Source organism: Crocuta crocuta, unplaced genomic scaffold (genome assembly GCF_008692635.1).
Source record: "Crocuta crocuta isolate KB4526 unplaced genomic scaffold, BGI_CrCroc_1.0 scaffold424, whole genome shotgun sequence".
Lineage (NCBI taxonomy): Eukaryota > Metazoa > Chordata > Mammalia > Carnivora > Hyaenidae > Crocuta > Crocuta crocuta.
The window spans coordinates 334,582-352,956 of NW_027530977.1; the positions used below are offsets into that span (position 1 = coordinate 334,582).

General features: G+C 35.5%; 1 protein-coding gene across 2 annotated transcripts in view; it reads left to right on the forward strand.

The window, feature by feature from the left end:
* SEMA3E (semaphorin 3E) overlaps nucleotides 1-18,375 on the forward strand; it is a 241,258-nt gene that overhangs the window by 199,021 nt on the left and 23,862 nt on the right. For both annotated transcript variants that reach the window (XM_077770161.1, XM_077770162.1), the window contains 8 exons: nucleotides 942-1,084; nucleotides 2,755-2,869; nucleotides 3,282-3,351; nucleotides 6,519-6,663; nucleotides 8,820-9,042; nucleotides 11,543-11,634; nucleotides 13,964-14,005; nucleotides 16,036-16,202. In XM_077770161.1, the coding sequence (XP_077626287.1) occupies nucleotides 942-1,084; nucleotides 2,755-2,869; nucleotides 3,282-3,351; nucleotides 6,519-6,663; nucleotides 8,820-9,042; nucleotides 11,543-11,634; nucleotides 13,964-14,005; nucleotides 16,036-16,202 (997 nt within the window). The remainder of the gene's footprint in view (nucleotides 1-941; nucleotides 1,085-2,754; nucleotides 2,870-3,281; nucleotides 3,352-6,518; nucleotides 6,664-8,819; nucleotides 9,043-11,542; nucleotides 11,635-13,963; nucleotides 14,006-16,035; nucleotides 16,203-18,375) is intronic.

Genomic DNA, 18,375 nt, shown 5'->3' on the forward strand with positions numbered 1-18,375 from the left:
TTTTATTAGTAATGTTCTTAAAATATCTGCAATATGCATATATCATTTTATATCAAAATGGATTGGCTTTATTATAAAACCAAGTTACCCCCATTACAATACTTGGAAATCAGAATGTAAATGAAGAAAACAGACTAAATATATGAAAAGCAAAAAATCCTTTCATCCAGTAAGTAGCTTTGTTTTCTCTTGTCAGTTGGTATAATTTTGGATGAATTGATTGCTTTGCTTTGCTTCTTTTAATAGAATCGCATTGTATTTAGAGACAAGTAAAATCCTGGGAAAATCACTAGCCATTCATTGATAGAATTATTTGTAAGGAATAATGTGTATATTTGAGCACCCTAGACTATCCAGAGATTAAAGCATCATTTAATAGTGAGTGTTTTTGTTGTTTTTCGCATGTTATCATTAAAATATTTGACATAGCATATCAGTCAAAAGTGCTTCACTTAGATCCCTTAGACTGTAAACACAAAGATTTAACATACATTTTCCACCATCAAATGGTCTTCCATGAGATGCCCTGGTAGATAATCTATAAACTTAAAAAAATGATAAACTTCTCTATTTGATATTTATGTTGACTTTTTATATATTGGGGAGGAAATTTATGGAGATGATCTCTCTCATGCCCCTAATATGTTCTTTGAATGCATTTTAAGGTGTGTTGTTTCACATTGGTTTTTCCTTTCATGACTCTTATTTTCCAATTAAAATTGCCTTCAATAGTTCCAAACAAAGCTTTTCGTTTGCAGAGCGAAGGGAGATACCTACATGATTTTAATGTGCATACAACATTTCACAGAAATAACTTTATTTCTTCATGAAATGTTGAAAGTTACACTGAAGTATTTATGTGATCTGTAACTTATTAGAATTACATATTATTTTGTTGTAATAGCTATTTTTACTTTTCTTCTACTTCTTTATACCTATAGAACCAAAATTTGTAGGTTCATATATGATTCCTGACAATGAAGACCGAGATGACAACAAAGTATATTTCTTCTTTACCGAGAAGGCCCTGGAGGCGGAAAACAGTGCCCATGCAATTTACACCAGAGTGGGGCGACTCTGTGTGGTGAGGCCCACCTTTCTCTCTCTGATCCGCTTAGATCACGATTTATAGTCAAGCTTTGGTCATTTGTTCCGTTTTTTTCTTTACTTTTTAAGTTTCTCTTTAAGTTATTTTTTTTTTAATGTTTGTTTTTTTTTTATTTATTTCTAGGAGAGAGAGACAGCATGAGCAGGGGGAGGGTCAGAGAGAGAGGGAGTCACAGACTCTGAAACAGGCTCCAGGCTCTGAGCTGGCAGTCAGCACAGAGCCCGATGCGGGGCTCGAACCCACGAACCTCGAGATCATGACCCAAGCGAAAGTCGGACACTTGACCGACTAAGCCACCCAGGCGCCCCTAAGTTTTTAATGTTTATTGCTTTTGAAAGGGCAAGGGAGAGAGAGCTCAAGCAGGGGAGGCCACAGAGAGAGGGAGAGAGAGAATCCCAAGCAAGGCTCTGCCCTGTTAGCACAGAACCTGACACTGGGCTCGAGCTCACGAACTGTGAGATCATGAGATCATGACCTCAGCCCAAATCCAAAGATAGACATTTAATGCACTGAGCCACCCAGGCATCCCAGTAGGCTTTCTAGTCTGCCTAAAATCGTTATTTGCTATGTAATATTTATACTTCATGTCTCCGGAAAGTTTGATCTTTTTTTTTTAAGTTCATTTCTTTTTGAAGGTGGGGGGAGAGCGAGAGCGAGAGGCAGAGGGAAAGACAGAGATACAGAGAAAGAATTCTAAGCAAGCTCTGCATTGTCAGCACAGAGCCTGATGCAGGGATCGATCCCACAAACCATGAGATCATGACCTGAGCTGAAATCAAGAGTCGGACGCTTAACCAACTAAACTACCCAGGTGCCCTCTCCTGAAAGTTTTATCTTAAGAGAGGTGTGCATTTTGTATTATTTCCCCCATTTTCAAAACCATACTAAGAAGAGATAGTCTATAGTTAGGCTGTACCTCTTCTCAAACAGAAATTTGAACTCCCTTTGTAAAAATTTGATTTAGCCAAAATCTTTTTAGTTTCTTTAGTCCACATTCTCAATAATTTATATTGTTTCGATAGTTCTTTTGGTTGACCCTGTTGAAAAAGCATCTGTGGTTGGTTGGGTATTCAGATAAGCTGTTTGGAAATATTCAAAACCAACTGTAGAAGCAATATATATTGAAAGAATGCTAATAATATTGCAAATGTAAAGTTACTTTGATATTTCAGAATAAATTTAAGAAATTTATATATATATGTATGTACATTTGTGTGTGTGTGTGCAAACATATGGGTATTTTGTGTATATATATGTGTGTGTATGTATTTCAAGTTTTTTCTCTAAAAGAAAAAAATAGTGGATGCTTTTTCTAAAATAAACAGATTATTTACCAGTAAAATAATATTGAAGATTACTATATTATGAAACCCACCATTTTACATCAGAAATACCACTCTATCAGCATTCTTTAATACATAGAAAGTATATTTAATGGACAGAGTAAAAGTATACTAACCAGGCAGAAGGTGGAAATCTCCAAGAATTTTTATGAGCAAATACATCTGGGGTATTATTTGAGGATTAAGCTATAATTTCCAGATTAAACAGAAAGGCTACAACTCTTACATCTGCATGTTTAATAATATAAAATTTCGTGTTAAAAGTTCTTTAGGTACTCATTTACGTGCTTCTCTTTGTCGCAGAATGATATAGGAGGACAGAGAATCCTGGTGAATAAGTGGAGTACTTTCCTCAAAGCACGACTCATTTGCTCAGTACCAGGAATGAATGGAATTGACACATATTTTGATGAATTAGGTAAATCTTATTGAATTGAAGGATTAAATGTTACCCTTTGATGCTTATCCCTCTGGCTAAACCCTCACTCTCTCTAGCACTTAGGGAGACTTGGTTCCTGCAGTGTGCAGGTTTCTATCCTTCTCATTTTGGCCAGGTCCATGTGGTGGGGTCAGAGGAGCTGCCGCAATGGAAGGTCCCTCTCAGTAGCTTACAGTCAGCACCTTGTTCCTTCCTTAAGGCCTAGCTCAGAGTCATCCTGAATAGCCAAGTACTTCACTTTTTTGTAATTTGGTCATGGTCGTATGACCGTTTATGGAAAGACATTGATATCTTAAATCTGTAATGGATGCTAAGCTCTTTTATGTCAGTATCTTTTCTTTACATGCAAAGAGCACTACAAATACTCATGTAATGGCCTTTAATTTTTCAGAGGATATTTTCTTGCTACACACCAGAGATCATAAGAACCCAGTGATATTTGGACTCTTTAACACTACCAGGTGAGTAATTCATATGGTCAGTAAAAACATTACAAAACAAAATATGCCTTACCCCTTCATGGTGTCTGCAAATTGGGAATACTGTAGACCCATTGTCATTGTCTGTTTTTTACGTCACCAATTTCTCTTTGTTCTCATGTTTGCAAGTGTTCTTTCATTTTTAAGCCATGATCTCAATTCAGATCTTCGTGTCTGTTTGAAGCACCCCAGCTTCCTTCCGTGCTCAGTATCCTAATTTCCTCCCTCTCTGAGCGTCAACAGAATGGTTTTCTTCTCATGTAGTTTATAAGATACTAGTTTCATGTTACAGAGGTTAGAATAATTACTTTAATTGTGATAAGTTTTCCGAGTCAGTTTTTCAAGCCTCTTTGTCAACTGTTACTCATTCAGCTTTGGAAGTTTTTCCTCTAAGCTCTCTGATGTCCTGTTTTTTACAAGATGTTACCTTGACAAAATCCATGTCTAACTCACTAGAATCCCAACACTGTGATTTTATTTACCCACCTCTCTTGCTTTAAATGACTGTCTTCCAGCGCTGATTTATATCAGTTCCCCAGTACTTGTCAGTTGCCATCTATAAGAAATATTCCTTGATTCCATAATTAAGAGCATTTAAATAGAGCGCTTTTGCTCACTCCCTTACTCAGGCTGTCCTGCTCCTATGCAGATTCATAGAGAACACATATTTATGATTTGCCTTCCGTGTTTTAAATTTAAATAAGATGTTTAAGTTTAGGGCTTATGATCTATTACTTTTCTCTTTAACATGCTTTATTTTGTATCCATTAAGGAGTGTTGAAGAAAATGAAATACTGTTTCATGTGTAGCAATACATGAATGAAAAACACTTATTAGCATCAGTTTTGATTGAAAGTTTACACATATTGGGGCACCTGGGTGGCTCAGTCAGTTAAACTTTCTACTTTGGCTCAGGTCATAATCCCACAGTTTGTGGGTTCAGGACCCACGTGGGGCTCTGTGGTGACAGCTCAGAGCATGAAGCCTGCTTAGGATTCTGTGGCTCCATCTCTCTGCCCCTTCCCTGCTCATGCTCTGTCTCTCTCTGTCTCTCAAAAATAAATAAGTGTTAAAACATTTTTTAAAAGAAAGTTTACACATATAATTTCCTGAGTGTTTCTTTCCAAATAGGAGATGGTGAAGACGAAATGACTGGAATGAGTAGTAAAGAATATACCTCAATTCTCTAGACAGGGATAGAATGATAGAACTCACGCTTTCTCTTTCCATTGCACTGGCCTTCAGCTATGTTGTAGTGTTTAGCCTCGTTTGCTCTATCTCTCTCCACAAAGTTGTTGTTTGTTGTTCTTCAGCAGGTGCTTTCTTATGCTCACTTTGAAAGAAATAATCAAGTTCTTTTTATAAGTATTGTGCAATTGTAAGGAGACCTTCTCTTTAACAGAGAAACATGGAAACAATTTTGCTATCAATTCTTCCTTGATGCAAAGAAAAATAGTGAATGTAGATTGGAAGTTGTCACAGTCCACAGTCCTCGCTTTTTTTTTTTTATTTCATCTTCTCTCTCACGCCTGTAAAGAATTTAGAATTGCATTCTAATTCCATGGCTTTATAATAAATAAAAGCTATGGTATAACCAGAGTAGTTTTTCCACAGGTTAGTATGATCACTTTGTAAGGTACTTTCCTAAATGATGACATAATGGATCTGTCTAGATTTCAAAGACAACACATTATTTTTTTCCCATAATTTCAATTTTAACTGTTCAATTTATACATAAATCTGGGGGAAAGGCGTCCCAGCTGTTACCTGACTTACAGGTTGATATTTGTAGCATGGTTCTCAAAGGTTTATTGCCACTTTAGTTGGGAGACTATCTCTGGTTTTCTCACTATCGGAGGCATTTTCAATTGCTTCAAGGTGTGTTATAAAATGTGTGAATTGATGTTCTAAGACAGTTACATAACTGCTGCTCTACAGGTGCCTCGGAGTATAGGAACTTTCACGTTTATAAAGAACTATGCGTTATGGAAAGCACTTTCGCAAACATTCATTATTTTGATTCTCACAGTGAGGAGGCCGGGCAAATGTTTGAATTCATTCAGATCATACTGGATTAAGGAATACAGCCGGACTTTTAAAACAAATCATTTGCAAATATCCTTTTGCAGAGATTTATCCCAAATGCCCCGGTAAAACTTGCTGTAGTCATCTGCTATCTTTATCCTTTATGAGTACAAATTTTTATTTAAAAAACTGGTTCCAATTGTTGCTATTCTGGAGGTAAACCATCCGAGTTTTATATAATTTAAGTCATTTTTCCCAAAATTAATCTAGTGCGATGCAGCCCTCTTTCCAGTTTTGTGCGGTTTCAGCAACATGGAGGTCACCAGAGAAGGGACTACACAGCAAGCTTATTAATGCCTGTATGACCCAGTGTAAAGAATGGAACAAAGCCCCAAAGTTTCATGAGATTTAACTTGTTGTTTGATCATATACACTGAGAAACCAAATAAAACTTGAACAGAATTAGCAGCTCTATCAGCATACTGATTAGGCGAGCAGTGACTACTCTGAATATGAAACATCTGTACAAGGAGATAAAGCTTAAAATGAATAATTCAGGGGCACCTGGGTGGCTCAGTTGCATAGGCATCTGACTTTTGATTTTGTCTCTGGTCACGATCTCACAGTTCATGAGATCGATCCCCAAGTCAGGCTCTGCACTGACAGCATGGAGCCTGCTTGGCATTCTCTCTCTCCCTCTCCCTCTGGCCCTCCCCTGCTTTCCCTCTCTCCCTCTCTCAAAATAGATCAACTTTTTAAAAATGAGTAATTCAATTTGGGAATGAATCTTTTTAAATATTCAGGCCATATTTCCCTTAATAAAAATATAAAAGCACAGTAGAAGATTTAGTAATACAGTGAGGTGACAAGTGTCACTTTTTTAAGTCTAGCAGTGTCATTTTTATTTTATTTTATTTTATTGTAAGAAGATAAAGAAATGGTAAGTGTTGGAGTTCCAGTACTTGAAATATTGCGGTAGTTCATATTTGTAGAATATCCTATACTTAAGACGTCGCAACTTTTTTATCCAAAAGACTTTAGACCACTCTCTGTGGTCTGAAGGGTTTGACTAGGTGACTGCTAGTCAGTTCCAGAATAGTAATTATCTTTTTTTTTTTCCCCAGTAACATATTCAGGGGACATGCAATATGTGTCTATCATATGTCTAGCATCCGGGCAGCCTTTAATGGACCATATGCGCATAAGGAAGGACCTGAATACCACTGGTCACTCTATGAAGGAAAAGTCCCTTACCCAAGACCTGGCTCTGTAAGTTTAGGCATTTAACAAAGTATTCTTAGGTTTTAAAGGCTCTTTTAGTAGTATTTTGTTCAGTGTTTCAGATGCTTTACAAAGCTTGCATTAAACAATTAAGAAATTGTACACCTAAAAATATGCTTGATTACTTGCGTGGTAAAGAAATATCACTCCTTATATCTGGTGTATGCTTTTTATCTAATAAAAAAATGTACAGTGGGTACATCTTAGCAGCATGATAAAGTATGTATTATCATTGATATTTTGACCAAGAAGCCACAAAAGAAATTTTATTTTTGAGATACTGTTGAACACAGAAACATCCAACAAAAAGAGCATCATATTCCTCCATTTCTTCAGAAGAATTGGTGCCATGTGTCATTTCCAAGCACGAGACAGTTGCCATATATTTACATCCTAATATTTGAGTCAGCCTCCAAGTTCTCCCGGACAAACTTTCTCCTTTCTTCTCACTTTAGCATCACGGAAAGAAGCTTTTTCTTTGCCTTATCAGTATACTTAGCATCTCGTTCCGTATCTTTCTTGGCTCCTAGAAGGAAAATGCCAATACAAAAGTGCTTCTAAAGTTCCAGAAGTTTCCCTGCTTGCCTGTGAGCTCGGGCTGCTGACATCCTCCCTAATTAGCCATGCAAGCTTTTGTGCTCTCACTTACATATGTATCTAAAAATGATGATGACGATGACAATGATGATGAATTTGTGTCATGTGTCCTGGGCAAAACTCAGTTGGAAAAATGTCAGCTCATTGTATGTGCTCATGGACCACGGAGAACAAACATTTAACTTGTCATACAAGTCAGAGTCTACACTTTTTCTTGAGCAGCTGGTGAAAACCCGTCACTGTGCTCATTCCACAAGTGCTTGCAAGTCAAGTAGAAACCATTTTGCAGAGCCAAAATTCAAAGTGGAAACAAACCTTACCTCCATTAACAAGTGTAAAGCTTTACCATTTCAATCATTCTCACTAGCTTAAAATTATTACTTCCAGTAAGACATAAAGTATAGTTTATTTCACTCTATTGATTGAAATTACAATTTAAATGGAGAAAACCCACTCCTGTGGCTTTGCTGGAACTGCTTCTTGAAACCACATGGTATTAAAGGAGATTTGGAGGAAGTGACTGGTTACTGAACTGCTTCCAGGCTGGTCCAGAATGTTTCCAATTATGTATCATGTAAGTACACTCCAGTGAAAAATTCAGGCCAAATTAAGAAATATGACCTGAATTTTAAAACAGACCATTAAAAATGCCCTCTTTGCAGAATCTGATTACTACACTACTGTATTTATACTGTAAAGTGGAAAATTCTTTATCAACATAATCGTTGCAGTCGCTGCTGATTCTGGAGGGGAATACATGGAATGAGGGAGTGCTTATAACAAGCATGAATCAACACAGTTAAAGGTATTCCGAGAAGTCACTTAGGTCCTGTTGAACATTTATTTTTAGAATCAGTAATTTAAGAATTTAAGCATGTTATTGCAAATATTTCTCATTTTCTCAATTTATTGTGTTGAATCTATACAGAAATAATATCAATTCGTACAGTTTACAGCAGAACGGAGAGGGATTTCTTTTCTTAATTAACACTGACTGAATATAAATGGGCTTCTTTGTTACAGCACTAAAATTCTATAGTCGGTGAGTCCATTGGAATCATCACCAATCATATTATCTAAGTCTCAGTAATGGGAAAACTATTTTGTGCAGTTGTGATCCTTAATTTGGGAGGAGGATTTAGCACAACAGAGGCTTTTTCCTTTGTTATGAACAATGCATCGTTTACCTTCAAAACTTAAATTACAGTGTGAAAAAGTAAATTTCAGAAAAAGGGAAAAGATAACAATTTGTATGATGATACACAATTTTACCACCTTCACATTGTACAATATTCAATATACTTCACTTTCCCAAGAATTCACTGCTTTCTGTATTTTTCTAGTGATGCCTGTTTGGCATGATTCCATGTTTATTTGCAATTTTTTAAAAATGCAGATTTTATTTCTCTAGTGAAGGGTATGTAGTTACTAAATATTTCTAACTGCAGTTAATTCATTGAACACATCCAGTTTTCCGATTGTTTTCATGATTGATTACAAACTTGCTCTTTAGGTTTAAGGCAAAAAAATATCTGCTTGTATTTCAGTGTGCCAGCAAAGTTAATGGTGGGAGGTACGGAACCACCAAAGACTATCCCGATGAAGCCATTCGATTTGCGAGAAGCCATCCACTTATGTACCAACCCATAAAACCTGCCCATAAAAAACCAATCCTGGTAAAAACAGATGGAAGATATAACCTGAAACAAATAGCAGTGGATCGAGTGGAAGCTGAGGATGGCCAATATGATGTCTTGTTTATCGGGACAGGTAAAGAGATTAGAAAGTACTGAGAAATATATATATATTTTTTATAAATATATATTTATATTAAATCATTAACATTATTAATATTTTAAAAGCCTATCAACAAATCTCCTGTTAATCCATTAGCCTCTTTTCACACTGCTTTTTAAAATGTTTTTATTTATTTTTGAGAAAGACAGAATGTGAGCAGGGGAGGGGCAGACAGAGAGGGAGACACAGAATCTGAAGCAGGCTGTCAGCACAAAGCCTGACCCCAGCCTCAAACTCAGGAACCACATATCATGACCTCAGGTCAGATGCTTAACCGACTCAGCCACCCAGGTGCCCCTGCACACTGCTTTTTCTCTTCATTGGAAGAGAGGATTTGAGGCAGTTATAACCCATAATTCCCGATACACTGTCAATACTTAATACCCTTGAATAAATGGATGAGGATTGAGTAATTGATGTTAATAAATAGCACTGGGTCCAAACAGAACTTCTCCCAGAGGAGGTAGGCAACCATAGCAAGCATGATTCTGTCCTCAGCCCCCAGATCCCTTGCCGCCTTTGGCTGTTCAGTAAGGTCTCAAGATTTGTTAAACAGCTTGGGACCATAACTTCACCTAAGTGTATAATCACAACAATGCTTATCAGGCTCCATCAGAATCAACCATTTGTAACCCACAATGGAGGCAGACTTTTAGAGCAAAGCTATAATATCCTGCATTATTAAAACAAAGTAATAAAAATGTTAAAAAGGGACATTTTCAAATAAATATGTAACTTCAAGTAATTTCATACATCTAGCTTGTGGAAGAGAGCTTGGAATCTTTGAAGCTTTTAGCATCTGGATAATAGATAAAAATTCTGTCAAGTACTTTAAAAATCTAGAGCCATTTAAAAAATCGTTTAAATTATCGTTTCATTTTCATATACATTATAGTCATTGCTACAGCAGTTGCTATTTAGAAAAGTAAGCATCCTACCATATGTGACTTAAGGCAGAGACGTAATTCGACAGAGACATTGCATATACTTAGATTGGGAACCAGAATATAATACCAATATTGGTGCTTGGCCTTCTCCATTCTTCTTTTTGCAAAAGGAAAGATTTAAGTAAGGAAACATTCATCTCTGATTTGCAGAAGTTGATCTCTGGTGTAGGCTATATTTTATCCTTATTTTATGAGGTTAATGTTCATAATACGCTCTGCACTGCAGATTCAAGATTAATAAAGCGTCACATTTCTTTAACATACTTCAAATTACTTGGCCATGAATTCACTCATAATGACACCTAATAGAGCTTTTTCTTTTTAAGTTTCATAAGCAAGAATGATATTTGATAAAATTAATCATGGGAAAAGGTATGTTATTTTTAAATGTCCTGGAAAAGTATCAGTCATAAATTGTATATCAGTCCAAGACTGTTTTTAGAAATACTCTCTTGTTAGATTGACTAAAGCTATTTGAGAGAATTCCAGAAATATCAGATATATATTTATGCTATCATGTAAATGATTTTTAACTCAAAGATATTATATTGAGCCACACCTTTTCAGCACAAAAGAATATATTTGATGATTGTGTGATGGGTACATTGGAAAATCCCACAAATGATAATGATATTTCCACGTGCTTTAATATTGAGTGTGGGTGTGTATAAAATACTGTATATAGGGAGGGTCCTTATTGCAAATCGCTAGTTGCAAATTAGTAATTTGAGTTTCATCTTTGCTTTTTGCTTGGTATAATAATCATAAGGTGTTTATTATGTATTCTTAGCTTAAAATGTATTGTTTGTATTCCTTTTCATGTATTATATAGGTAATTGTTATTTTGTTTTGATCAAATTTTATTTGTCCAACCTCATGATTTGATAATTTTTAAGCAAACTGCCTAGACACCATAGAAATTCTTAAATCAGCACTTTCAAAGTGCTTATTTTTCCTGAGCTATTTTTAGCAATACACCAAAACATTCTTACAAGCGAATTAGTGTCTTATTAAATTTTTATTGGAAAGAACACATTCAGAATATCAAGTAAATAAAACTTACGTGAAATTTTAAATTATGTATTTTAATTTATAAAATTATTGATAATTATGGGAGTTAAATGATTAGTACAGGAGGACTTACTCTGTTCTCTCAGTAAGTGCATTCTTGAAATTTTTCTTATTAAAGTGTGTATATAAGTAATATGATATCAGATAAAATTATATATTTAAAAATACAGTTCAGTTTCTCAACCTTTAATTGAGCTTCTGAATCACATTATTTGGAAAACAATTACATATTATTTGATCTTATTTCTTAGCCAGACATATAAAGTTATTTTTTCTAGTATTTTTAAAATATGAATATATGAGTGATCATATTGTTTTAACTACCAATGAGTAAATGTTTCATGCATCTAGATCTCAGATTTTATTCAAATTCACAGTCCCTTCATGGTTTTTAATTGTTTGAAAATCAGATTGTGACAAGGCTCTGGTTTATCTCTCCTTTTACTTTCTTACAGATAATGGAATTGTACTGAAAGTAATCACTATTTATAACCAAGAAACAGAATCAATGGAAGAAGTAATTCTAGAAGAACTTCAGATATTCAAGGTATTTTTAGTAAAAAAATAAAATAAAATAGCCAACAATTATGTATAACAGACTATTGTAAAGGACTTGTGGATATTAAAGATGCTGGGTCATTTTTTTTCTAACAGGTATGTTGTGAATTCAGAGTGAATCTGAAGTGAAAAATGGTTTAAAATCCTGATGCATCTCTTTGATTATTGTAGACTATTCAAATGAAAATGCTAATATTAACCTAGCTAGCATGAAGTGTGACTTAAAGAAATGACACATACCACATATGAACTCCAGAATCATTATTGCAAAGTTTCATTTTACAAATGTACTGTCAAGACAATTAAAAGAAGCAGTAGGTTACATATTGTGCGCGTTGTGATGCTATAAGTATACTGCTTTTTATTCTAACATAGCAATTACACAAAGAATTTGCTAAAAAAGAGAAAACTTCAAAATGATAATGGAAGGATTAGGCATGACACAAGCAATTTTATGTATGCATACACACCCATACACACACACACACACTCACACGCACATACATACAGACTCAAGTCTCAATATTTATGGCACTTATGGTCTTTAGAATCACAGTCAACACTAAATTAGTGAATCCTGACTGATGCTCCTAGGGGAAAGAGAGGGTTAGGTTCCTGTGAGTCTCTTGTCACAACATTTTTGTCAACTGATCAATATATAGCATTGTTCTTTTGTGTTTTTATATAAAGACATCTTATTTCATATATAGTTTATTAACTAACATTAAACTTCTGGCCCACAGCACTGTAACTTATGCCTGAACAAAGCTTATTTAACACATGTATTTTCCCATAAGGCACATTACAGCCTTTTGAAACTTAGACACACTATACAGCACTTCAACCCTTTGCCTAAAGCCCATTTTAAACATCAAAATTGTCCACAAATGACCAAAGAACACTATAAGTATTAATGATGGGATTACAGATACATTTAAGCAATTAAGAAAATTTGAAAAAAAAGTACAGTCTACACATTATGAAGATTGACTGTGTGTGTATTATGAATATGTACGAAAATATTTCTATTGATGAAAAACAGTTCATTTCATCTTAGCTGCCCTGGAGATTAGCCACACCCAAAGCTGACCATGTTTCTGTCTCAACCAGAGAAGCTATGTTTTTGTCTCTCTTGCATATTGGATTTCTGTGTAAGATGTCATTTCACAATAGGGACCAGAGCTACCTCATTAGGAGCCTTCCCCCACAGTATCTTGTTTATATCAACGCTAGAAAACCCTATCACTTGAACGAATAAATAAGTGCATGGATGCATGAATGAAGGGTTCTGTAGTTTAAAATATCAGAAAAAATACTGACACAGGGGATGAAACTTCCTCTTTCAAAAAATAATTCTTTGAAGGACAATCCTCCATTGCGTAGATCCCACCTGCCTAATTGCTTGTCTACTTGCAGAGTCCTTTGAGTTGGGATCCTCGTTAGAGATACTCTCGTTTTAATCACCATCCCTAGAATAACACACGGGCTCCCCAAACCAGGTGATAGATGGTCTTTCCTCTGATGCCGTTCTATGGCAATGACATTATTCTTCTGGGAGCATCCTGGGCTCATAGTGTTTGACCATAATAACTCCCCAACAGAAAAGTATTCCTATTAGACTTGGATTAAAACAATTAAAGATCACATGGTTTACTAACAATAACACCTATTGAAAGACCTAACTGTTTCATTTCCAATGGTTCAAATTGTAAGAAAGAATGCTGTGACTTTGCTATTTTATTTAGAGATGTTTGAGTTTCCAAAGCAAGAGTATTATTCAAATGCAAATGCAAAAATTACATTTCAGAAACAAATGGCTTACTTAGATAAGCCACTGCTTTTTTCATGTTACCTATCTGTTCTACTCCATTAAAAAGATTTTTTTTAAAGAAAGCTATATTTACACGGCTCCTGAGTGGCTCGGTTGGTTACGTGTCCGGCTTTGGCTTGGATCACGATCTTACAGTTCGTGAGTTCAAGCCTCGTGTCAGGCTCTGTGCTGACAGCGCAGAGCCTGGAGCCTACTTTGGGTTTTGTGTCTCCCCCTCTCTCGTACTTTGTGTCTTCCCCCACTCACACTTTGTCTCTCTCTGAAAAATAAATAAAACATTAATAAATAAATAAATAAATAAATAAATAAAAATAAAAGAAAGCTTTATTTTAATGTAATTATGTTTTCTTATTGATTTGCTAAAATGAAAGCTTATAGACTAGCCTAGAACCACTCACATACCTAATACGAGTTCATACGATTACAACCATATTAGGGTATATTCCTATATTTCTTTAAAAACAATCTTTAAAAAAATTTTTTGCAGGATCCAGTTCCTATTATTTCCATGGAGATTTCTTCAAAGAGAGTAAGTTATGTGCGTGTGTTTGTGTTCTATATGTGAGTAAAGGGTAAGAATAAAGAGTAGAAGTAGGTATAAACAGGTTACAGTTGTATTCTGGTAATAGAATATATAGCGGTTTACATGTAATAGGTTTCTTTATTTTCTATTATTAGAGGAATGTAGATGAGAGTAGATTTACCTCCATAATCATGATAGGATGTTATTCTGTAATTTTTTTTAATTAACATTTTTGGAAAAATAACAGTGATGATAGCAACACAAAAGAGTGTGCAGTGAAACACAAATTCCTCTCCACTTTAGAACCAGTTACTGGTACAGCTTTCTCCAGAAATAGTTGATGCATATATGACCTCACATTTATTTATAAATAACAATTTATGTTTAGACAAACAGGGACATGCAACATTAATTATTCTATCACTTGTTACTTCACAACAGATCTTACAGTTTATTCCATGCTATTCTCTCTGTATATAGCTGCATCACTCTTTTAGGTGTTTAGTGTTAATGTGCAGTGTTGGTGGGAATGTAAATTGCTACAGCCAATATGGAAAACAGTGCAGAGTTTCCTCAATTTATTAAAAATAGAACTACTATATGATTAAGCAGTGTCATTTCTGGATATTTATCCAAAGGAAACAATGTACTCCCTCTGGAAGCTCTCTGCACCCATGTTTTTGCAACATTATTTACAATGGCCAAAATGAGGAAACAATCTAAGTGTCATCAATGGATGAATGGATAGAGAAAATGTTGTATATATGTGGAATATTATTCATCCATAAAAAAGAAGGAAATCCTCCATTTGTGACAACATGAATGGACCTTGAGAGCATTATGCTAAGTGTAATAAGTCAGAGAAAGGCGGGAACCATATAAACTATAAATTCACTGATACGTGGACTTAAACACAACAACAACAACAGAAAACGAATTCATAAAATACAGAGAACAGTTTGGTGGCTGCCAGAGGCAAGGCATGGGAAGTGGGCAAAATGGGTGGAGGTGATCATAAGGTACAAACTTCCAGTTATAATGGAAAACCCGGGATGTAATATATGGCATGGTGATTGTAGTTAATAATACCCTAATACAGATTTGAAAGTTGCTAAGAGAGCATACTGTAAAAGTTTTCATTAACCTATGAGTGTTGAGGAGTGTTAACTAGACTTATTCTGTTGATCATAATTCAGTATTTCACAATACGCAAATATTGGATCACTACGCACTGAAACCAATGTAATGTTATTAGTTAATTACATCTCAGTTTAAAAAATGAAACAACAGGGGCAGCTGGGTGGCTCAGCCATTTGAGCGCCTGACTTCAGCTCAGGTCATGATCTCATAGTTCATGAGTTTCAGCCGCCCTGCATCAGGCTCTCTGCTGACAGCTCAGAGCCTGGAACGTGGTTCGGATTCTGTCTCCCTCTTTCTCTGCCCCTCCCACACTTATACTTTGTCTCTCTGTCTCAAAAATAAATTAAAAAAAATTTTAAGAACAATTTTACAAAGATGAAAAGCAACAATGACGGTGACAATAGCAAAAGAGCATTCACGTATCCAGTCTGTTCTTGGACATTCCCATAGGTCTTTATTTTTTTTTTAATTTTTATTATTATTATTATTTTTTTACAAATAGTTTATTGTCAAATTAGTTTCCACATAACACTCAGTGCTCATCCCCACAAGTGTCCTCCTCCATGCCCACCCCCACATCCATCAGTCCTCAGTTTCTGTCAGCATTCACCCCATAGGTCTTTAAAAAGACCTACAGCATTAACTGATGAGTCTTTCTATTTAGATAGCAAAAGAATAGTCAGCTTCATGAGATTTTGTCAAGCCCACTTGTGCAGTTTTGTTGCTCGGGACTTCAGGTCTAAAATTATTTCAAATCTTAGAGAAATTAAATTATCAGTGTTCCATTATCCACCCTGAGTAACTGCAATAATTTAAAGGAATATTCACAGAGGCGAAGATCAGTGAGAGTTCTGTCCATTTCTGCTAGTGGTCTCTCTGTTCTTTGATGTCTCTAGCAACAGCTGTATATTGGATCTGCTTCTGCTGTGGCCCAAGTCAGATTCCATCAGTGTGACATGTACGGAAGTGCTTGTGCTGACTGCTGCCTGGCTCGAGACCCTTACTGTGCCTGGGATGGCATATCCTGTTCCCGGTATTACCCAACAGGCACCCATGCAAAAAGGTGAGAGAGCCCTCAATGGGATACTTCCCTTGTTTAGAAAACCCATAACACTTTTGAAAATATTTTTCTTTCTGCACACCCATGTTATTTTTGTTTTAAAAAACCATCATAGTAATATTTTGTTCATAATATAAGCTTTGAAAGTTGAATTTTCCCTGAAAATAACTCCTGTCAATTATTGTGTAGAGATTGGAGTAGGGCATGCTGCTGGGTCGTTTTTTTCTTTACCCATGTTTGAATCAACTCTTCCTCCTCCTGACAACTTTCCTGCAAGACATGAAACCAGTTTGGATAAACTTAAAATGTGGAAATGGTAAGCCACCACACGTGAGGGATTCAAAGACTTAAAAGAAAAATAAATAAATAAATTCTAAAATACATCCTGTATTTGCCCCATGTCTTCTCGACCAGCTGGTCTTCATTTATTTCATTTTGAAAGTGAATATTTTAACTCCTAGGTAAATGCATGACCTGTATAATTAATGAAACGTGTGATTTAATTCAACACAAATGAAAAGCACTTAGAGACTTCCAAATTCTAATGTCTATAATTCAGGGAGGTCACTGCAACTTATAAGAGAAGGTAAATCCCAGTATTCTTTGAACAGGAAATCTTGAAGTCCAGAAAGTATTTTGAAGGTTGGAGATCTTTGCTCACTCACTTGAGCCATGTGAGATTGTTCATTCTTTGGGGAAAAACATAAAGGAAGATACTTTTATGTCATATAGAAGAAGCAGTTATTTTTTTCTCCTAGTAAAGTAACAGAAGACAATATAGAGCAAAACATAGAACTACATATGATTTCCTTACTGAAAAACAATTTTTATTAATTTAGTTATTTTTACTCTTCCACTCTGGGGTACTTCAAACTTTTAAAAAATCTAACCCACCTTAATATAGTTGTTACTTTTATAAGTTCACATATATGTAGTAGAATCTCATTTATAATAAACATAGTCACTAATTAAGAAGTTTTCTTAACTCGATGTTAACTACATTAACATTCACTCCAGTGAATACTTAATGAAAGTATATAATAAACAGTGAAAAGATACTTTGGGAGGACATTTGTAAACTAAACTTACCACCCATCTTAAAGAATTGAGCAAGTTAATGGAGTTTGTACAAATGCTTATTGATATTTAAAAATACTTCTTGGGGCGCCTGGGTGGCTCAGTCGGTTAAGCGTCCGACTTTCGCTTGGGTCATGATCTCGCGGTTCGTGGGTTCGAGCCCCGCGTCGGGCTCTGTGCTGACTGCCAGCTCAGAGCCTGGAGCCTGTTTCAGTCTGTGACTCCCTCTCTCTCTGACCCTCCCCTGCTCACGCTGTCTTTCTCTCTCCTAGAAATAAATAAAAAACATTAAAAAATTTTTAAAAAAAATAAAAAAATAAAAACACTTCTTAAAGAATAGAGCCATGTTACTGTGTAAAACTATTGTTCAATGATTTATTTACCCATGGTGCCAACTACTGTACTGTGTGCAAGGAGAATGAAGAAGCAGTCAGTACTCCTTGGCTACAAGATCAGAACCTAAAGCGGAGAATGGAATTGGAAATAAGGATGGTAGCAGGTCACTACTGGGCACTTACTATGTATAACATACTGAACTAAGTGCAATATACATTACACATTTTTTAATGTTCAAAATAACCTTCCAGCTCAGGCTTGTAGGTAGAAATATAAGAAGATTCTAGTTAAAGAGAATTTGTACAAAAGGTACAGAATGGTCAGGAAAAAACATGTAGTTCCCTAGGTTAGGAGTAAAGTAGCTGGTCTGAAGGGTGGAAAGGTCATTTCACCAAAAAAGAATAAAATTAAAATTATTAGCAACAATAACGATGTTTGCAAGCCTTGCATCCAGTACTTATGAATAACAAGTATTGTATTTTGTTACTGTATTAAGGGTGCAGTATGGGTGATGAATTCTAACTGAGCAGTTTCCAAAACTAAATACTTCTTGACACATGGTACATCTTTTTAGAGTAGATGTCCACAAGCTTGATAATATATTTACAAACGGTGGCCAAAAAGTTATTTAGTAAAAGCTAAACGAAGGGGCAAAGTCTTAGGAAGGGGCACCATCTTTGAGTCAGGAGCTGTGCTCATAAATGAATTAGTTCAGTTCAGTGACATGTAATGGAGATCTTTCCATGTGTCAGATGTTTTTGAA